Source organism: Calidris pugnax, unplaced genomic scaffold (genome assembly GCF_001431845.1).
Source record: "Calidris pugnax isolate Ruff unplaced genomic scaffold, ASM143184v1 scaffold44, whole genome shotgun sequence".
Classification (NCBI taxonomy): domain Eukaryota; kingdom Metazoa; phylum Chordata; class Aves; order Charadriiformes; family Scolopacidae; genus Calidris; species Calidris pugnax.
Genome location: NW_015094506.1, coordinates 28,400,250 through 28,423,354, shown reverse-complemented (window position 1 = coordinate 28,423,354; position 23,105 = coordinate 28,400,250). Strand labels below are relative to the sequence as shown.

The window sequence follows — 23,105 nt, the reverse complement described above, 5'->3', positions numbered from 1 at the left end:
AGTAAGATCAGAAAGATTTTTCGTTATGAGCAACTTACTGTAATTATTTAATTATTTATGCAGTGCATTTTTAGTTAATAACTGCTACAAGTTACCACAGCCAGTGTACACATTATATTTGGAGTGAATGAGTTAGGCTAATTTATTGAGTGTTGTTCTCCAGGGTCTGATGCTGGTCAGTATCAAAACTGAACAGAAACCATAAGGATCAGGCGTCTGGAAAGGAAGTTTTGTGAAAACAGAATTTCAGACATTTCAGAACACATCAAAGATTTTGATTGTATTTTAATGAAACACCAAGGGATTTTGCTGAAGTTTTAGACTTTCAGACTTGTCTAATGTATATCAACTACTAATATGTTTTAAAAAATATAATATATAGAAATTTAATGTAAAGAGTTGAATTGTATTTAGGGAGTGAAGATCACACTCTTTTGAAAGAGGTGATAGTAGGTGGTGTTGGCTTATGTCAGAGTTTTTCTAGAAGCGAGATACTGCATGCACTCTGATATTGGAAATTGAACCTTCTGACTAAATAATGCTGGTTTTAATTATGATATGATTTATATTACTGTGTGGTCCCGAGAGCCTTCAAAATAAGGCATTTGCTTTGTAAGTGAGCCTGTTACTGCTGGTGCTACTATCACTTCAAAGTGCAGATCAGACTCAAAGATAGCACTTCATTAAGAGTGATCCCTTTCAACAAGTAATACGACTGACATACTAGAATCTCTCTGAAAGCTCAAATAGATTTTTTTTTCCTTGAAGTGTTCTATAATTTTTTCTACTAGAGTTGTAGGCAGAATGCTAGTTACGGGGGAAGCAAAATGCAGTAGTGAAAACTTTGTTGGTGCTATTTTTTTAGCCTGTAATGTTCTCACCTTTTCAACAAAGACTTTGGTCCAGAAAATATCCTATCCTAAGGCCTTTCTCTCTGAGTACAGAACTCCAACTATAACTCAGACAGTAATTTGGGGCCAGTTCTCCCTCTTTCTTAACTGCGCAGGTCAGGATGAACTCTGCAAGCTTTAGCATAGCCAGAAGGCTATGATTAGTACTACTTACCTGTTTTACTTCTTGAACATCTTGGCTCCTCAAACTCTTGTGGATCATTTCGATGTAATACTGTAAGCATTCTTCTAAAAGCATTTTCTAAGTGCCTCTCAGAATTTCTTGAGTAGTGTAAACAGGATGCTTTCTGAGGCATATTCTGGCTTCTTGTCCACACCTATACATAAAATAGGGAAAAATATTTTTCACACGACACACAAACATTTGATGCTCATGTGAATTTTGTATATCTTAAGATTCCATGGAATATACTCAGACTATGCATTCTTCTTCCACTTATGTACTTTATCCTAACGATTCCTCATAGGTATTTTAGAATTTATATCTCCTACATAAGAGCAGGGGGCTTTTTCCTGTTCACAGCTGTTTCACAGCTGAAAAAAAATGTCCTTTTGAGTTTTGATAATGAATATGAGTTTCTTTTTGGAGTTCTACAAACCTATTTATCCCTGAGGTTATATACTCTCTAGGATCTCTAACAGTAATCATCATAATGTTAACACAGAGAACTCTCAAGAAATTTAGCTTCTGAACATACATTCCTTGACTTAATTTGAAGATACTGGGAAGTGCTCTCAAAAACTTTCCTCAAGTACTGCTTCTTGACTTTAGATAGTTCTTCCTTAAACCAGTCTCATTGGGGAAAATGGAATACTCAGGGAGTTTTAGTATTGTACAGGTACTACTTACTGTCAGCTTGATACAACTAGCCAAATATTACTTCTACATCAAAATTCCAATCTTGTCCCACTGTCTTGCTGTTACTTCAAGGGCTCCTGTTACATTAAAATCCATTACTTGAGAGTGAGCTCTTATAATAACGTGTTACCTGACAGGTATCTGCATTAGTGAGAATACCAAATAATAAAAGTCAGAGTGTTTCTATTCTATTTCTACCTAGGCAGTATTTTTGAGATCCACATTATAGATCTGTGTTGTGGTTTATGTACTTACGTTTCAATTTCCATGATTTTTAGAAACGTTGATTGGATCACTCCCTTCTGATTATTCAGAAATGCCTACACTGATCAAGGAAGGCGTTGCAAGTTTTGACATAAAGTTGGATTCAATTTCTGTTTACAGATTTTGTGATTGAATTTGAAGATGGGCTGCATGAACCAGGGGTATGGCATTACCAGACGGAAGTTCCTGGAACTCAGACAACAGTACAGTTGAAGTTGTCTCCGTACGTCAACTACTCATTCCGTGTGATAGCTGTCAATGAGATTGGCAGAAGTCAGCCGAGTGAACCATCTGAGCAGTACCTGACAAAATCTGCAAGTAAATAACTATTCCCGCTTACCCGTGATTGATTTATACTATGAATGGTGTTCAATTTGCTTGGGATGCAAACGGCAGTCATTCATGTTCATGTGTAAATATTTTATTTTTAGACCCTGATGAAAATCCTTCTAATGTACAAGGGATAGGCTCAGAACCTGATAATTTGGTAATAACATGGGAGGTAAGTTTGGTTTTTTGAGGTTTCAATTGTTTTCAGGTCTGTGAGTAGCATTTTTTTAAAGAAATAATGATTGAACTGTGAACACGCTATGAGAATAACCAATGTGTTGCTTGTTTCCAACATTCTTGAGAAAGAGTAAAATCCAGATATTTCCTGTCTTCATTTTCATGGAAAAGCTGCATGCATTATGAAAAAAAAAATAATAATTTAAGGTGCTGTATTTTCCTTGAGTGATTTCTCAAGATAAGCCATTAATTTGGTAATAGAGGATGTTTTGCTGCCAATTTAGGAGAACTTAAATATGTAAATTGTGGTTTATCTCAAGTAGAGTCTTATTTTTAGAATGAATTCTAATGTGTATCCTAGTTCTACCCTCAACTTTTGTGATAGCCTAAATTACTGTGCAGTCTTCCACTAAAAAGAAAAACTTTTCCCTCTCATGCCCTTACCATCGTGACAGGGACTCAAGGAGAGCCATGTAAAACCAATTTCCCATCCCAGGCAAGAAACATTGTTTAGGGAACACTGTTTATAGGGAGTTGGTGTAAGTCTGCTTTTTTCTCTTTCACTTTTTAAGAAATATTTGAAAACAAAAGATGTATGCAGAAATCACAATGTATGGTTGTATAAGAATTAACCAAGAAACACTGTTCAATGTGATTTTTACTAATGAATGAAAAGCAACTGAACTGGCCTCCTCTAAAAGCTAAATTATACAGCTTGGAAATTTCAGCAGTGCTTCTCTGTCACAGAACACAATGGTAGATTTTCAGTAAAATTCTAAAGAAGAATCAGTACCTTTCCTTTGTGACTTTGGATTTTTCAGATTCTGCAGAATATTTTTAAAACATTTTCATTTACTCTTTTAATTTCAGTCTTTAAAAGGTTTTCAGTCTAATGGACCAGGGCTTCAGTACAAAGTCAGCTGGCGTCAGAAAGATGTTGATGATGAATGGACATCTGTTATAGTTGCAAATGTATCCAAATATATTGTGTCTGGTACACCAACCTTTGTTCCCTATGAAATAAAAGTACAAGCTTTAAATGACCTGGGATATGCACCAGAGCCATTAGAGGTGATTGGACATTCCGGGGAAGACTGTAAGTTTTGTAATTTAACTCAATTGTACTAATTAAAAGCAACTAAATGTGTGTGTAACTTGAATGGGTATTTAAAATATTAAGATATTGAAAAAGGAGGATAGTAGTTATTTTTTTTAATTAAAATGAAGTAATTTGGTGATAATAAGGTTTCATAATATTCTTTAGTAATAATCCTGAGGTCAGATTTTCAATGTAGGAAAATTTTAACCTCTTTCTTGAGTGCAATATTCATGTAGTGTCTCATTCTAACACGGTACTTGTTGCATCCTTTCCACACAGTGCCAATGGTTGCTCCAGGCAATGTGCAGGTTCATGTTATTAACAGCACATTAGCAAAGGTGCATTGGGACCCAGTTCCACCAAAAACTGTCCGAGGACACCTTCAAGGGTACAAAGTAAGTACAGTCAAAACCTTTCTGTGCCTCCTTTATTAAAATAGATCACTCCACCTCTATGACACTGTATCCACATTGAAGTAACTGACATATAAGGACTCTTGCTTTTCAGTGAGCTCACAAATTTTGCTGACAAGAACAGCATTGATACAATTCATTTAGAGTTCAGCAGTGTTCCAGCCTTGTAGTAGTAACCTCCTGTGACATTGTCCTTGAAGAAAAATGGAGTGTTTGCTATTCAATTTTCAGACATTATATAGATTAAAAATAATAATAGTTTTATGGGTCTTAGTCCAAAAGGATATTTAGCGGATGAGGAGAATTAGTTTCTGTAGGAGTCTCTTCTAAGTCCCATGTGAAGATTACTCATCTTCTGCCATAATATGATTAATCACATCTTTAATTCTGAGTAACTGGCCACTTGCTAGCTTATGCTGGGTGCTGAGTCTTTCTGGAAGCCAGGAAAAAGCTCAGTTTAAAAACTCAGTTTAAGAAGATAGGAAATGGCAGAAGATTTGGAGTGTACATGTAATTGAAGGAAGCTCAGTTTAAGATAATGTGCCGGCTTTGACGATAACTGAGAATACTGTGTTGGAGACAAAAGACTGCAATTAATAGAGAATGTTAGACAGAAGGACTTCAAGGTTAGAAACTGAGGGAACTGGTGTCCCTGGAGGACAGGGAAAATTTGATGGCAAAATATGCTTCAGAGGTTACACTAGAAGCCCATCAGAAGAACATCAAGAGTGGAAACTGAAGAAGTATGGCAGACTGATTGTGGAGGGAAGAGTGGAACGAGAGTATATAGAGACTTCCTACACAACAATAGAAGAAAATAAAAAGGAAGTTCCTCTTTGCTCCTCTGCAAGTATACTAATAAATATGTTCTAACAAAACAGACCAGTTACACAGCCCAGAATAGGTTACTTTGTAAGACAAATTTGAACTGTTTATATTTGCATGAAAGGAAGAAAAATAAATATTTGAAAAATGAAAGACTAAAGAATTTTTGGAGCAGAATCATCATTTATAAGTACATCATACTTATAAAATTAAGGACTAGTTCAAGAGCATTGAAACTGAACTTCCATTACTACATGTATGTTTAGTCATGCCATGATTACTTCTGTTGAGTGTGTTAGGCCTTCTCTGTATACAGTGTGATTTTTTTTCTATGGGGAGGACAACCAAGCAATTTTTCAAAGCTAAGCAAAACTGAAGCTAAAATAAGCTAGTCAATAATCATAAGTAAAACAAGCTCAGGACTACAGGGTTAACAACAGACATGACCACTGAGTGGTTTTGCTGTTATGGCTGGGACAAACAAGACAGTGGTATATTCTTGAATAAGTTGCAGATGCAGCAAAAATTGTTAAGTAACTTTTGCAGATACAGCTAAATCAAGCTAAAATAGGTTAAATACTAGACAAGGTGTGACAAGTACTAAGACCTAGTGGATAGTTACTGTCATAAAGCGTTCTGTAAATACAAGCTGAAAACTTTTCATGGATGCAAAGTACGCTTTAAGCATCTTAGTTATTGACATAGTTTACAAATCACATGACTATGTCTTTTTAAACAAATGAGCAAAATCCTACTTGCAAACTTGGGCTTTTCTAATGAATAAAGTTATTTCAGACAGTAGCCCAATACGCAGTGTTGCATTAGGGACTCATTTCTTAATAAAGAGAGGGGTATTCCTCTGAAGAGTCAGGTCATGAAGACAAATCTGTGAACAAAGCAGGAAGACACCTAATTAGCAGCAGTCTACAGAACCTTACTCATATTTTACTCTTGTATTTATCCAGCTATTAGTTTATATACTGTGGTACTATAAAGCATGTCAAACCTAAGAAGAAATTTTGTAAATAATGCTTTTCACTGTTACTGCTGCCATTTTTTTCCGTTATTCTTACAGATTCTGTGATTATTCAATACAGCACATGAAAAATGTGATGTGGTTTCTTTTACTGTCATATTCCTCTTCCAAATCACTGCTTATCAAATGCAGCTTATTATAGCTCTTTTTTAATTTAAGTCTGGCTAGTGAAAAGTGATGACCCAACTATAATTATGTCCTTTGTGAAAAGTTACTACCTAACAATTCTTAAAATACCATGGACCATACCTGATGAGTGTCAATACTAATAGTACCAACACTTCACATTTTAAGTAGCTTGTAAATGGCTTTCTACACTAGTTGGTAGGATGAGAGCTACAGGATGACAGCTGGCAGTGTTGAAAACATTAACTTAAGCCATGTAAAACACAGCGGCACTTAACAGTGATTAGAGTGAAATCACAGAATCACAGAATCATAGAATGGTTTGGGTTGGAAGGGACCTTAGAGATCATCTAGTTCTAGCCCCCCTGCCATGGGCAGGGACACCTCCCACTAGACCAGGTTGCTCAAATAGCCATCCAGCCTTGCCTTGAACACCTCCAGGTGTTAGCAATAGAAAGCTGGTGTTAGTGTAAAATTGCTTTATAAGCTACCTAGTTGGGCTTTGGAAGTCTTAACAGTTCCTGGTTTTGCATTCATATGTGAAATTCCAGCTTCCTTAATCAATGAGGTGTTTTGCAGTTGGCTTAAATGGAACCAGAATTTTACCTATTTACATTGCTTTATCAGTTTTAGTGTGTTATCGGTTTTACATGCATGAAAATTATACTGTGAAAAATGAACAATGATGTATTTGAAGGTGACAATCCTGGGAGTAACACAAATCTTTGTTAATATCTTTTAAGATATTGTGGTAGAGAGACTGTAGTAAAGAGAGTGCAGTCAGGTAATTACTTCTGAGGCTCATCTGTAGTTTCTTAGAAATTTAATCAGCAAATTGGACACCAGAATCAGCTTTGTGATGTGATCTATTTGTCACATAAATGGAGGAATATTCTTCCGGTCCCTTGGTGGAGATCATTCCATGACTGTAACCTCAGAGTCCTTTCAGAACTTGTGTATTTTTCCAGCCCAGACAAATATTTTTGTTTCTTTCCCATTTAAAAATATCTACTTGGCTTCCACATCACAAGGAATAGCACAGTCAGGGGTGTGACATAACTAGGTGGCAAAGTGCAGGTCTGCTTTGGAAGCTATGTAGACATCTCACTGCAAGAATGGATGGTATGAATGAGTCCTGCCTCTCAGATGGACTTGCTAACATGAGAACCATCACATACCAATACAGTTCCAAACCAGAACTTGTGTCAAACTGGCTTTGAGCATTAGCAGATCTGTCAGGTGATATTCTTCACCCAATTGTGTAGACATGACTGTTTCTGGACAAGGTCTGTTTCTGGAGCAGGAAAGCTCTATAATGTTTCTCACCTGAATTTATAATCATATTCATGGATACTCATGGAAAAGCTTAGAGTTTGTAAAATCAGAACACCTAAAAACTCACTGTAGATTTTCTTTTGTCTTTAGGTTTACTACTGGAAAGTGCAGAGTCTATCCAGAAGGAATAGGCGGCATGTAGAAAAAAAGATCTTGACTTTCAGGGGAAACAAGACTTTTGGAATGTTGCCAGGCCTGGAGCCCTATAGTTCTTACAAGCTGAATGTTAGAGTTGTTAATGGTAAAGGAGAAGGACCAGCAAGCCCAGACAAAGTATTTAAGACCCCTGAAGGAGGTATGAAATGAGAAAGGTAGAGCATAAACTTAAATGTGGTTTATTCAGAAATAGAGCACTAAGGGTCTAATTGCTGAATTTGCATCTTGGACATTAGAAAATAATAATCTGGGTCAATGCGGTAATAATCTTGAGGATTTAATAATTCATGAGCTGTTTTAAATTAATCTACTTTGTATTTACTGTATGTTCTTCTTAAAAGTTCCTAGCTCACCCTCCTTTCTGAAGATTACTAACCCAACATTGGATTCTCTGACTCTGGAGTGGGGTTCACCTACCCATCCAAATGGTGTTTTGACATCATATATACTGAAGTTTCAGCCAAGTAAGTTAATTAAGCCTATGTAATTCTAAATTAGACAATATGTCTACCAAATGGCAATCCATTTATTATGAAAAAATTATGTTAAGTTTATAATGTACAAAAGCTATGATTGCATTGTAGATGTCAAGTTTGAAAAAGATTGATGTACTTGTGACAATATAGATTACTCTGTTTTGAAAACTTCACTTGCTCAAGTACAAGGTTAGCATTTTTCCATTACTTTTATTTCTTCAAACCATGCTTCACAGAAAAATGGAGGTGAATTGCGTACAATTGACAGCCAAGTTAGAATCAAGATACTACCACTACAAATCCTGTATTCTAACTGCAGAGAAAATATATCTAGAATTAGATAAAAATATATCCAACTATATTGTTGTCTGCTTCTTGAATTTTTATGGTATTTTAATTTTAAAATTAAAAAGTCATAAATATGCCATTTACTCCTATCAGAGCTCTAAATCGTTTCCGTAGGATCCCCTTGCCGCTGCTTACTTGCCCAGAAATTTGTCAGCAGTGACACTGAAAATTAAGAGATTCATGTGCATGGAACAGGCTAAGGAAGTTTGTTTTCTTCCACTTACCAACTTCCACTGTTCCTTGGCATTAGATACAAATCACCTCACTTTTTTTTTTTTTCCCTAAGCGTACTGAACTTATTATGACGTAGCTAGTTTAGAGTTTTAGAATTTTGTAATCATCAGTGTTTCAAATGTGTGTAAGTTCAGATGACTCGATGTGGACTCAGTTGTCTGGGATTCAAATATTTATGAGAATGGAACTTAAAAAACTTGAGGGTGTTTCCTGTCTTTCTGTCGAGTTTTGGCTCCTCGAAAAATACGACTCCTCACAAATGTGACTTTATTTTGAAACTGGAGATTATCTTTCATATAACCTGAAATGATCAATGCAGCAGACAAACAAAACAAATAAATACAAACAAAAAAGCCTTTTTTAACACAATGATAATGCAGGCAATTTTTCTAACTTTTTTTTTTCTTTTAACAACAGTTAACAACACGCATGAATTAGGTCCCTTGGTAGAGATAAGAATACCTGCCAACGAGAGCAGCTTGATATTAAAAAATTTAAATTACAGCACACGATACAAGTTTTACTTTAATGCACAAACTTCAGTTGGATCAGGAAGTCAGATAACTGAGGAAGCAGTAACAATTATGGATGAAGGTAAGATGGGTATGTATAAAGAAAACCCATTGAGTTTAAAAAGCACTACAAATTTTATTCAAAATACTACTGCTACTTCCTTCCAGTAAGAAAGTAGCCTGTAGTAAAATTTTCTCTAGAGCTTTCTTAACTATATTATATACTAATAAAAGATCTTAAATAGTTTTTAGGAAAAGATGTGCAAAGGGTTTCTACTGTAGCAGGAGCCCCAAAAGATATGTAAAGCCCCTCCTTTTGATATAAACTTACAAGATCTAAGACTTTGGCTTTTCAGGCTTCAAAGGTTCATATAACTTTACGTTTTAAGTGGTCCCCATTCACTTATTGTGCTTCATTGACCTGCTCTGGTCACAGAAAACAATATTGAAATGATGCAGCTGTATGGCTAGACAAAATTATTTCTCTTTTGATGTATGCAGCAGCTTCTGTGAGGTCTAAACTTTTTCAAAATCTGGCAAAAACTGTAACTTCAAAAAAGCTGCAGAAATGAATTTGTCATCTATGCCCCCAAGTAGCTGGTGACATATAATATCTAAATACTCTTAGGTTTATTGTTCAATTCTTTCACTGTTGATTTTTACATTTATAGCCATTCTCCATCTCTGATTTTGGCAGGTTTTTTTTGTTGAAGATGTTGTTTATTTAAATGTGAAAGTTTAATAAAATAAGAGTAATTTAAAACAGAGGGGAATTTGGGGGGAAAAACCTTTTATGCTTTCGCACATTTTAATATTAAAAGTCCATTTTGATACCATCTTTTAAGGTATTTTTATGCTTAGAAAAATTATAGTTTGTTGGAATTGCTGTAGATGAGTTTGTATGCAATGCAATTTCTCTAATGGTGTTCTAAGGTTGCATATAAACAACATTTATTTTAAATCATGAATCTTAACAAGCATGAGCAATAAAATTTTGTAAGTGCATGTATATTAATTTTTGTCTTGTAATTGTCAGTGTTCAGCATAAGTGGATGGTTTCTAATTTATTTGAATTAATACATTTTATCTAGTCTGCATGCTTTTCTGGTTTATAATGAAGTTATATACGTATGTTGCCTTTGGTGTTGTATCTAATTATATAGTGTTCCTGTTCTTGTTTTCCTCTATTAAAGCTGGTATTCTCCGTCCTGCTGTAGGTGCAGGCAAAGGTAAAATGAAACTGCATGATTTGTTAATGTGTGGATTTTGCAGTGTTGCAAATGGGGAAATTGCAGTGGTAAGGACAGAAAATCTTGGAGCACACATTACTATACAGAGTATTTATCAGTACTGGAAGAAAACATTTGTGGGTTTTGTTTTGGTTTGGTTTGGTTTTTTTAAAAGGAATCCAGAATGCTTATTAATACCTTTAATCTATTTATTCTGCCACAGAGTTCCAGGGGAATTCATTAGCTTTTCTTCAGGAAAGTCTAATTATTTCTGAGCATTTAACAGATGTATGTCACTGTCATAAATATTCAGGACCCAGGTGCACTAGCACTGATTAGCTGGAGTAGAAAAAGCAGCGCTTTTTGCAAAGGAGATTTCTTTACTGCCTGTGCCATGTGCTTATTTTATTTTTAAAAAAAAGTAGGTGCATTCTTGTTCCCACTGCTGATTAATGCTACCCATTTGATCACATTTATTTCATTTGCAAGCCAGCTGTGCATAAGAGACAGATGACTGACAATACCCTCTGTATACTTCTCAGTTCCAGTATCAGGTTGAATATACAGACAAATGGCTTCCTGCTGTCTTGGGTTCACAGATCTTGTGAGTGAGCACTTGAGGATATTTCAGTGAGGGGAACATACTGTCTTCCTTGTTCTTGAATTCAATAATATTTAGTTCTTTATGATGCAGTTCTTCTGTCAAACAAGGTGTTCTTCACATTTTTGCACACATTTTTTACATATTTTGATACCTTTTCTGTCAGAAGCAAAGATTCTGTTTTACAGCAGAGGACTGTTAGATAGGTGTAAGTCAGAAAGGTGTCTCTATACATATGTGTCATTTTATCACAGAGGTGTCATTACCACTGATGAACATTTGTGCTTCAGATTCCCAGACCATAAAGATCCAAAATTAAGCTCTGTACATGAAAAGCCCAACATTTTTTATGAGAAGCATAAATTGGCTTACATATACTTTCTTTCCACTTGATAATCAGGTGTTTTGAATGACAACAGACATAAAAAAGAACTTTATTCATTCAGTCTGGTGTAAATCAAACTTTATATATGTATATATAGATGCATTTGAGCATATATTGCATATATTTATATATAAGTATATTCTAACATCAGTTACATTTCTGGTAAGTGTATAGAGCTGTAGAGTTATTTTAATGGCAGGTCTTTCTTACTGTTTTTTAGAGTAGTTGTAGCTGAGAAGTCAGCACAGATTGGAACAATCAAACTGGTTTGTAGGCCTGGGCATTAACAGCAGAAATGTAAATCAAGTTCTCATTATTTTGTAGCTGACTATAAAACTCATGCAAGGAAAAATGGATTCTCTGTGTGAAACTGAGATCTAATTATAGCTGTATCACAGTCTGTGGCCAGCAGAAAGCATCTTATTTGTAAGATCAGCTGGAGCAGCTCACGTTTCAGAGCTGTCATCTCAGATTCTCTGAAAACTAAGCAGATGTCTTCGTTTGGTTCCGTGCCTTTTATGGTTTCAAAGTTTTCCCATATTCCTGTAGCATCTAGCTCTTACAATTGCAAAGAAAACTTGAACTGCAAACAGGATGGAACTAAAGCCATGACATCTGTTAGGACATCCGAGTTGCTGCAGGTCTGAGATGAATGTTCTCAGTGGTTATTTACATTAACATGATTAACTGTTTTGCTACTGATGAGGAAGGAAAAGGAGGATCGTATTATCAAGATCAAGTGCCAAAATATTTGGTCTCATGAGTGGGTGGATTTGGAAGGCAGAAATACCCAGCCCACTCAAGAAGCTGTACTCAGCAGTGAATTTTTACTCCATTAAGTGCTATACATATATACAGTTCTTATTAATGTGGACCCAAAGCCAAACCAAGGAGAAGTTAAAATTTAGATAGTCTCAACTTTTTGGTAATCTATCAAAAACATCTCAATTTTTCATTTTGAAGGGCAGAACTTACCAGAAAAATATAATTATCCTTTCTCTTTCAATTCAAGCGCATTTATCTTGGAAGTTAAGACAATAGGTCCCAGATTCAGTCAGCCAAAATTGCACTGAAATTTCTATACTTGGTGTTTTCTGCTGGCTGGCTGAAGACCTGCAGCTTGGCCAGTCAGAAACATCAGACACAAGGTCCTGGAGGAATTCAGATCATCTAAACCTGGGCAAGTTGTGCAACTTGGGACATATTTCTCTTCTCAGAATACAACTGTATATTACAGTGGGAGGGAAATACTGCTACAGTAAATCTAGGGATCTTAGAGTGTCTCGATATTTTTATTGTAGTTCCGAAATACATTTCCTGTCTCTTGACACCCTGTGTCTTTTGCCGTCTTTTTAGACAGATGTGGGCCATGCATTGTCTTTTATTACTTTAAAAACAATGAAAGTAAGCAGTCTGCTTACTGCTACACTTTTAATACTTGTCCCAGCTGAGGTTGTCAGATTATAATGACTGTCCTGGTGCTAAGTAAAGATGCCTGGTATATTCTAGACCAATAAGTAGAGAAGCATGTTATATGCATTTTTCCCATAAAGTAAAACAATTTTAGATGAAAACATGAAATAGAGGTCAAGGCTAAGGGATTTAGATAAAGGAATCATTTTTTTCTGTAGCTTGAATAAAACTTAGAATCTCTATTCAAATGGGCCTGGAGACTAATAGCAGTCAATTATTGTCTCTCTGTAATATGTCTTTATCCTAGTAAAAATGTTCTTTGGACAATTAGCAGAAAAGCAGTGGATCTTGGCACATTGCAAGAACAGAGGTTTTTTTACTTCTCTAAGTAAACCTTAACAGAGGAGATCTATGTCATTCTCTCACAAGCCCACATGAGTAAATCACGAGACACATTATTTTACTACATGGGCAAACTGTCATGTTGGAGCTGATACTCCTATTTGACTTGCACTATCTCTTTTGCTTTCTAATACTGTGATGTTGTAAATGACTTAAATTTCATCAAAGTATGGCACTACAAAGAAAACATAATTGTTTTTCTTCTTAGCAACGTGTATTCTAAATGTGTCTGAAAACTCCATGTGTAAAACATAATGTAGCATACCCTGTATTAGATAAGCAGTATGTATTGATATCTAACAAAAGGCATGAGGCAACAGAGCTGTAAGAAAAATTGGGGAATAAGAACATGATTACATGTAAAATAATTATAGTAGCAGCTGGAAAGTGACTCAGACAATCACTGGAGTCAAGTCTTTCCTACCCTTTTCCATGCATTAGAAATGTTAAATACTTGGACTATAGAGGAAGGTAGAGAATGCAAATTTGACCAGTGGTAGAAATGAAAGTTGCTCATTAAATTAAACCATCACAGAGTCTCGTTATTGTGTTTGTTGTAAGCTTAGGTGTAGGGAGTCATGGCATGACGTGTCAGTCTCTACATTTCACAAGCCTTCTTGTTCCACTTTTCAGTTTCTTTTTGATTTAGTCAACATTTTTATTTGTACGTAGTGTCTTGCAGTCTGCTTGCATGCAGACACTGGTAACTGGCAGTCCTGAACTGCAATTAAAATAAGGTTGTGAGATCACAGTTACCTTTAATTGACTCTAACGCTTCCTGTCAGTGCAGTACTCAGTCTGCCTGCTTCCTCATGTGAACTTCACATTTCAAGTATTATTGACAGAAATACTCTTGTTGCAAGGGAGAAAAACGAGTAGTCTGGCCTCTGGGTTTGAACCTATTATTTTTTTCTGACTAAATCTCCAGTATGTAGCTCTTCACTGCAGGCTAAAAATCATTCTCAGCTGAGTTTGTATCTCTGATCTCTTCATAGAAAATAGGATCATCTCAATTTGCTTTGTTCCATACAAAATGCTGTTCTTTAAATCATTTTCCCTGCCCGCCATCTGTTTTCCCTCCCTCTTTGAATTATTTCACAAAATATCTCCATATTTTTGCTAACAAGTTCAAGCTGCTTTTTCTTTTCAAGTTGATTGTAGTATTTTTGTACTGCTTCTTCAGCTGCTCTCTCCCTGTGGACTTCTCCATGATATAATTATGTGATTTCTTCAGTACAGCCTGCTACGCAGAACCACTGTTTTTTTCTCTTAAAGTGCACTGGGAACAATGATGATGCATTGCATGCTAGACTAGAGAAAATGATGGTTATTGCAATGCAAAAATTTCTGCAAATTTTCGCTTTTCTTTCGCTTTGTAGACATCATGCAAAATCCATGTCACGCTAAGTGCTTATCAGTGAAATGATTTCTTGCATTTCTTGTCTTCTGTATTTCTTGCACTACAGGAATGCTCTTGCAATGGCCTAAATAATCTTAGAAGTGACTAATGCCAATCCCTCCCTGCCAGAAATGGAATTCACTCTTACACCAAGGCTTGAATTTCATACTGTACAACTTGTAGATTAAAAAGCAAATAAAAGGCAAACCCTTCTTTATGTCTTACAGGCTCTGGCATAATCTATCACCTTTTTCCTTCATCTTTTCCTGTGTGGGGGTGTGGGCTTTTCTTCCTTTTAATTTATTTTTCTCTTTATATATGCATTTTAAATAAATTTCTGTGATATACTGCTTTGTGGGCTTTTTTCCGTTTGATGCCAGTCTTCAAATGTGTGCTTGTCACTTACCTGCCATTTTTTTCCTGGAGATCAGGTGAATCCCATGAAAATCCCAAAAGTTTAGTCACTTTGAAGATGATTTCATTTATTGTTCTACTGCAGCAAATCTTGAGAAAGAGTCCCTATTCTGTTTTTAAAATCTATTCACATCTCATGTTGCGTCTTATTAAATTCTTTTGAGTCTGCAGCCCAAGTGTACCTGTGTTATTTGGAGGAACTGTGTTCCTGAAAGGCTGGAAGATTAAATGCAACTCTACAAAAAAACTTCACTAAAAAAGCGCTGGATTTAATTTGAAAAGAAAGGAAAATTTTCCTTTGAGCCTGGGCCTCTTTCTCAGCATTTGGCAAAAGCTTGTGTAGCGTATCGCGCTACAGGAACGGAACCGTGCTCAGAGCTGCCAGCTAAATTTTGCATTGTATCATAGCATGGTTAGAAGGGCTTAATTTACTGGGGGTAGCTGAATAAGACTCGGTCTGTATAAAAACTGTAACTTATTCACAAGCCATCCCCATCCGTTTTAGAGCCATGCTTTTGTCAGCAGTGCTGCACAGCATCATGCACGGCTACCGATGGAGAGAGCACCGTGCTCCACTGCTGCAAAAGCTCCGCTCCCCGAGACAAAGCTTTCTGCCCCTGCCTTTTACCAACTGGCACTTGCACACGCTGGGAGTTTCTGCCAACTGACAGTTCTGACAATTACACATTTTGCATTTGTGAACAGTGCTGGGAAAAATATTGAAGAACTAAGAGGTTAATTATAATTAGAGGTGTGCTGATTGAGAAGACAAGAGTCTGGGTGGATTGGAGACGAGCTTTGAATGTTGTAACTACTTCAGCTCTAGGCTTTCATCACCTTGGGACCCATCAGCCATCTTTTATCTTCTTATGTGTGTATTCATGTTGCAAATACGGCACATTTAACAGACCTAAGTAAAATTTTCCAGGCATTCTGGAAAATTAGATCAAGCAGTAGTGAAAGAAAGGAAGAGTTACAAAAATAATGATTTTGAAAAAGTGTGCTACTGAAAAAATTTCTTGGTGCACTGTATTCAATAGGAAAAAACCAGAAGTTAAATCTGACCAAATACTACACATGCATAAATCTTTACAAACAGCTATTGCTAAGAATCAGATAAGAGTACATAAGCATAAATAGGTCACTTAGGAGGAGTTAGAAACTAAGAGGGTAATTTTTAGAGCTAACCTAATAGTTATAGGCAATCATAGGAACAGAAGGACATTTACCAGACACCAGGTCTTCAATCTAGCAGGCAGCTCTTAATCAGAGCAGAAACTGCGAATTGGAGGTGGAAAAAAAAAATAAATGCAAAACGCAAGATAAGATGGAGATTTTACAGGGAAAGTGATTATCAAATTTGCTTAATGGTATAGAAACTGTTTGTCATCTGGAGTCTCACACAAGATGAGACATTTTCCTTCATCCCCAAGTGCTCAGGCATGAGGAAGGAGAAGTTAGGTGTAATTCTGTGGCATCTCTTTGTAAGAGTTTCTTCTGTCTTTAACACCGATGACAAATATCAGTCATACAGTTGTGCTGTGAATTAGACATCTTCTGTGGAAGAGCAAAATCCAGAAAAATACGGGTTTGAGAAAATACAATTTAATGAAACAAAACAAAGTCGTATTTAGATTATAAACCAGTTGTTTTCTTGGCACAGAACAAATGCTTAGATGCTGATTGTAACAGACACCTGTTCCTGTGTGCAAATGGAGAAGGAAGTTTATTTATCCTGTCTGCAATCTCTAAATTTAGAGCCTGCTATTCTTTCCTCTTGCTACCTTCAAGTGACACAGAAAAGCAGAATTTAATCCCCTTGCATTACCGTAATGTATATGGTTACATGCTAGATTTCCCATAGACAGCTCCAGCTCTGGTATTTCTTAGGGGTTTTGTTGTCAGCTTATTAACCTAGATGGCATTTTTTTTTTAAATCTATTTGATTTTGTTAAGGTAGTTTTAGCCAAGAAATAAATAGATTCTTTATTATTTAAATATGTTCCTTATTGGCTTTGGTTGGTGAAAAAAATCATGTATAAAATATATAAGCATAATTTACCTACAAAGACATCAAATGTGGGAGTAATTTGTTTAACAGATTGAATTGTTGAATGAGTACTACTGGGATAGAGTGAAGAGAAATTTGATGCAAGTGTGGAGATAAAAATTCTGATATTGTGAAAATTTGTGATCACGAGAACACATTGTCAGGACAATTAATGGAATATGCATAATTTAGGTATTTTTTAAAAAGACTCAGGAAGATAGTTTTCTAGAACTGGTACTCATATTATTTAGTCTGTGCTAGGGGCTCGTAAACAGATTTATTTATTTTACTATGCCAAAATAAGCCATTTTCTCTTTGAATCTAATTTGAAACTACTTCCAGTCAGCCATATGGAGAAAGCCATGCTGTTTTGAGGAGAAAATAATTTAAGCGCATAGATAAAATCCGTGCAGCACCTCTTCCCTTCAGGATTTTGCCCATTTTATTTTCTAGTGTAGGTGAAGCCATTGGAATCCTGCCATTTGTCTTTACTGAGACTGGATTTTACCTCTGGTGTTTCATGGTCCTTTGGGAAGTACTTTTGATGTTGTTTCTAAAAAGAAGATATTTTTAGCAGGATACAAAAAGTCAGTGGCAAACCGAGTGAGGCATTTTAATTTTAAAAATTAAATTCATGCCTTTGGGGAGCATCCACTTTGTGTCTGCACTATTTGAACTATTAAAATCTATTTTTCATTAGTACTAGGCAAGCAAACATGCTGAAATATATGTCCATTTATAGCAAGTATAATTGGAGAACAAAAAATTAAGGTATGAGCAAAGAAGTGGCTAACTGTGGGATGCTGAAGAGAGAAGTACTTCTTTTCATAGATGTGGGCATTAGGCGTATCTGTGAAAAGTACTGTTGTCTAACAAGAATGTCAACGGTAAGACACAGTACAACAAAATGAACAGCTTCTTGCATTCCAGTTATTTGTGTCCTTCACACCAGAGCATTTTGATATTGGCTTTCCAATATCTGATGTCTTATGTTCCGATGTCTAAAAATGCTGTGAATTCATAACATTAATGAAGCTGATTTCAGAGATGTTCTGTGAAAGTAAAGGTGTCCGTACACACATATTTTCATTTGTTTTCAAATACATGTGTGTCACTTAGCTGTTTCTTATTTTAATGAGTAAAACTAATTGAATCCTGCATGAACTTAGAGTGTGCATGTGTTAGTCATTTAGCAGGTAAGGTTTTACTGTATTATTTAAATGTTATTTTTTGATGCAAAGTGGTTTTACTCTTTATTTTTTCTTTCCTACTATCTCTGATGGTGAAGGATATTCAGAAACCCTTTTTGCAACCTCCCCAGTCATGCACATTGTCCGTCCAACATTCTATAAGGGTATTGTCTTCCTTTTTTATCATTATCAATGAAATAGAGACAAAATCCTATTAGGGCTTGCAGTTGAGACATTTGCAGTGACACATGGCATAAAGGGAGGTGTGTACCACCTTCATAGCTCCGTTCTCTCCTACCATTTGCCGTTACCCTGACAATGTTCTCACTTTCCAGCTGTCTGCATTTTAATTCTAGATGAATAGAAAGAACATTTTCCAGAATTTTGGCAATTAGGTATTTTTAAGTATTTGGCAGGTTTTGTGAGACAGGGCTTGCTCAGTAGTGTACATAGATTTTACTTTATAGTTTCACAGTGTAGTAACTGCCTAGGATTCGATTATCAAATATGCTACTTTAGTCACTAATTTCCAGTAATGGAAATAACGACAAACGTACTATACTTTCCCTGTATATGGTCTAAATTAACATAGTAACTTCTTAAAATATTTTTTAATGTATGAAGTCACAATTTCATATTCTGCTTTGTTTTTCTATTGTGTATTCAGTGCAACCACTTTATCCAAGGATCAGAAATGTTACAACAGCAGCCGCAGAGACCTATGCCAATATCAGTTGGGAGTATGAGGGACCAGATCATGTGAACTTTTATGTTGAATATGGTGTAGCAGGCAGTAAGAAGTTATTTCATTCAATTTTGCTAAAGTGTTTAGATGTATTTTCAAAGATTTTTATAGTAAATGTGGTCTTAAATTGCCCTAGTGTTAATGAGAGCTCTTAAATGTCTAGAAGAATTATTCTTTACTTTGATCGGGAAGATCAAATAATTTTCATTTTAATGAACACAAGTGTGTAGCAGATATTTGATGCTTAGATAAAATATCAGCCTTTGTTCCTTTGTATTATTTTCTAAATTCTTCTGAACTTGAACTTCTAAAATTGTGGTTTTCATAAAGTTGTTTATCATGCAGTGATTACGTGTGTAAAAATATGATCACTTGCATTAAAATAGTACATAAGAATTTTCTAGATTTTGATCAATTCAGGGGAAAAAAAAGGATTAAATAAGTGAGCCAATCAAAATTATATTCTTTGTCAAATTAAACCTTAAAATAAGGTGTCAACCAATTTACGTACTTTAATTGGCAAAAAAACAGGTTTTAATTTTTGATAATACCAGTAATAATTAAAACTCAGTTAGATAACAAAACCAAAATACTTCTATTCAAATACTCTATCCTCCTAAAGTTAGGACTAAAGATGACCCATGTGAAAATTGCAATATAAATGCATTTTTCTAAATATTGGTCAAATAAGCAGCTGAGACTCAATTAGATATAAGAGAATGATCAGGAAATATAATTGGTTCAGATTTTGAAGTAGAACTTCTTGACTAAAGTAAATATTGACTGAGACTGTAGAAATGTAATTTAAATTATTAAAATCTTAAAATGTATTTAATAATGATAAGTAATAAACCTTTTAAAAATTAATGAAAACAGTACTTCTCCAGTACAATGGAACAAATGTTTTAAATAGTTTCATAATTCATGTACAATGTCTTCAATATATTGCATGCAATATATTATTTGAAGTCATAATTTTATGTGGTTTTATTATTTTTTTGAGAGCATAGTTATTTTTATCAGCCAATCCATAGCTTAGTCAAGTAACTGTTGATAGTATTCTGTCTAGAAACTTTCAGTAACACAGAGAAAATTAAAATTCCAATATGTTGTTTTCCTAAAATTTTTGTAGGCAAAGAAGATTGGAAAAAAGAGATTGTAAATGCTTCTCGAAGCTTCTTTGTGTTAAAGGGTTTAACACCAGGAACAGCATATAAAGTCCGGGTTGGTGCTGAGGGCCTGTCTCAGGGGCCTGGTGTTAGGAGTTCAGAGGATGTGTTTGAGACAGGTCCAGGTGAGGCACACCATAACAATTCTGTATCCTGGTCAGAGTTGTGGTAGACCAAGTTCTGAAACGCCGCTGAACTGCTTCTAGCTAAGAGATGTTGTAGCCAGCATCTTTGCATGTTCTTTTTTTTTTTTTTTTATAGCACTGTTGAATTATTTTATAAACTCCTAAATAATGCCAGCACATGTATTATGTGGAGTGTGAATGTTTTTATCCCTTCACTTCACTCTACTTGTCTGTTGTTTATATTAGGGGCATCTGTTTGCTATGCACTGAAGATGACCAATTTCATTTATTTATAATTAATGTCATTAGATGGCTATATTTAAATAGCATGTGCATTAATAGAGCCAAGTATACATTTTTAAATGTAGCAATCTGCATATGATCACTTTTCATACAAAGAATCGGAGGTAAAATGTTTCCATAATTAGAAGTGCAGATTCAATTTGATGTCTCATGTAATTTGTTTATACCAATGTTAAAAGATTCCTACTTGTAAATGTTTCTTGTCATATACCTGTTTTACATAGATTTTGATGTCACAACTATATGCTGTGAATCAGAATGGCTGTTTATGTTCCTTATGTACATATTTCAGTCATATTTCTTCATAAGCAATTCAGTAATGCTTGTTCATTTAACTTAGAGAAAGGGCTTTATTGGAAGCTTTTTGGTGTTAGGCTGAATATGTTGTTGCCATCACAGCATGTTCTTGGTCTGCTGTTATTACTTGTGTATTTGCTAGCCACTTTTGTTCATTCCAAGCATTTTGATCAGTGCATAATTATTTAGCAGTAGCCTCACCAACTCCAGAATGTTATGATTTAAGAAAGTAGTGTAAATATGAAAATATGCTTGAACAATATGTAGTCATTATCAGACAACAAAGTAAATAATGAATATGCCAGTTTGAAAGTGAGTACTTTCTAAAATCATAATTCTTTTTGTTTTGTTTTGTTTTGTTCCATTTCTGTTCACAGTTTATCATGTTGCAGGAAAGCTTTGAAAACATGGTGCTGAATAACAGTGCCAGGCAAATATGTAGAGGCTGAACACAGAGGTTATATATGCCAGAGACATCTAGCAGTATAAAGCAGATATATGAAGTTTTATGCAAATATACATCCAAAGCCAAAAGCAACAGTAAAGCAAGGATCAAGACTACAGTATAGTTCAAAACAAGCTGAGTGGAAACCTTCCCAAAAGCATCTTTCTGCACAAAAAATACTGAGCCAGTAGATAAGGAATCCTGTCACCTTGGCTCATGTCCTTGAGTAGGTGAGGAAGAAGGGAATTTAAATACAGGCTTTTCTGCCTCTCGACAATGGAAACGTTCAGTGTCCAGCATTAAATTGTAATCATAGTATATTTCGTACAGAAAAATGTGTCACACCATCTTCAGCCTAGATCAAAGTTTTAAAGGCTGCAAAAAATGAAGTGGACAAAAAGGAAAATATTGGAATATGGAACATGTCCTTAATTAGGAGTGAAAGTAGAATACTTCATATATGAGGCTTTTGCCAATTTTTTTTCTTTGACGAGCATTCCTGTAGAGCATCTTCATAGTGCGCTGGTTTATCTTTTTGAGCATCCCAGTACAGTGTATTGCATTCACTCCTGCATTAGCAGTTCACTGAGAGTAAATATCTTTCTGCCTGAGGCAGATAATTTGCTAAGCGTAAGCAGGAAATGTTGTGCCATTTTTAAAGTTGCCCCGAGATCTAGAAACCCTTTCCTTTCCTTATATGCAATAAGTTAACAAATACAGGAAGCTGCATAAGTACGTTTTCATCTTTACTCTCTCCCATCTATCTTGCATATTTTTATGCATGAGTTGTTTTGCTTGATGCTCTTTCGTACTACATTTGAATGTTAAGTGTGCTTTTGCATTTTATCAGTGTGTATTATACAGCCTTTAATGCCTTATTATAAATGTGTATTTGCAAAACTCAAAATAATTTTAACCAAAATGTGGAAACAAAAATGTATTTTAATTTGATTTATAATTCAGATGAAGATTACCTTTGTGATTTTGTGTTTTGAGTGCCACATATATATTTATATTTATATATAGTATATAAAGTATAAATATATCTGTTATGTATACATATAATATATCAACATTTTTATGCAAAAGAAGTTTAAATTGGTGTGCATATAAGAAACAGTTTCTAAAATATCAGAGAGCATAATCTTAAACAGTAGCTAGAAGGTTTCCTAATCTGAACTACACAATAATGAGGGACATTCATTGATTGATCTACTTAAATGAAGATCAAGTCATAACTTTGCCCAGTAAGACCAAAAAAAGGCAACAAAACAAAGAGTTAATTTTAGCCTAGTAATTATAAAGTGGAATACACATTGGTCATCCCTGTGAAATGGAGGGTAGATACTGTCTCCAGACATCAGAGGTACCTTTGACCATTGAGAGCTGATGCTTCCAAGCTGTCTCAGCCTTTGTCTTAACTGATAAATAATGTTGAGACATGGGCCTGAATTCTTGCCTATAACTGAGTATTGCTACATTTTATGGTTAGTGTGCTTGCCAGCCCAGTGCAGTCTCTTGTCAGCTAGCTCTCTGCCCAGCAAGGTGCAGGTATTGTTCAGAGGACAGCACCAGCACAGGATGGTTCTCACCCAGCATGTTTTGTAAGGGGAAGAATTTATGCTGTGTCACCTGGAATTGTGGCTAGAAAAGTCAATGCTCCATTGGAAATGGGTTCTTTCTCATGTGCTTTTATGAGCCTTCCTGTATAGACATAAGTTCTCTAAAGAGAGTTGGAAGTCTTTATGGGCCTCTGGGACATTCACGTTTCTGTGTGTAAAGCTGTAGATGCATTGTGTCCTCCACTTCAGTGGAAGCAAGTCTACAGACCTTCCCT

General features: G+C 35.4%; 1 protein-coding gene across 25 annotated transcripts in view; it reads left to right on the top strand.

Moving 5' to 3' along the window:
- The window catches only part of NRCAM (neuronal cell adhesion molecule), a 158,184-nt gene that overhangs the window by 118,831 nt on the left and 16,248 nt on the right, over window positions 1–23,105 (top strand). For 10 of the 25 annotated variants that reach the window (XM_014963698.1, XM_014963702.1, XM_014963705.1 and 7 more), the window contains 11 exons: window positions 2,155–2,352; window positions 2,466–2,536; window positions 3,412–3,637; window positions 3,920–4,035; window positions 7,466–7,670; window positions 7,873–7,995; window positions 9,007–9,183; window positions 10,295–10,330; window positions 18,283–18,348; window positions 18,852–18,977; window positions 20,062–20,223. In XM_014963698.1, the coding sequence (XP_014819184.1) occupies window positions 2,155–2,352; window positions 2,466–2,536; window positions 3,412–3,637; window positions 3,920–4,035; window positions 7,466–7,670; window positions 7,873–7,995; window positions 9,007–9,183; window positions 10,295–10,330; window positions 18,283–18,348; window positions 18,852–18,977; window positions 20,062–20,223 (1,506 nt within the window). Of the gene's footprint in view, window positions 1–2,154; window positions 2,353–2,465; window positions 2,537–3,411; window positions 3,638–3,919; window positions 4,036–7,465; window positions 7,671–7,872; window positions 7,996–9,006; window positions 9,184–10,294; window positions 10,331–14,597; window positions 14,752–18,282; window positions 18,349–18,851; window positions 18,978–20,061; window positions 20,224–23,105 lie in introns of those variants that run through there. The other 15 variants (XM_014963715.1, XM_014963713.1, XM_014963714.1 and 12 more) reach the window with 7 other exon arrangements.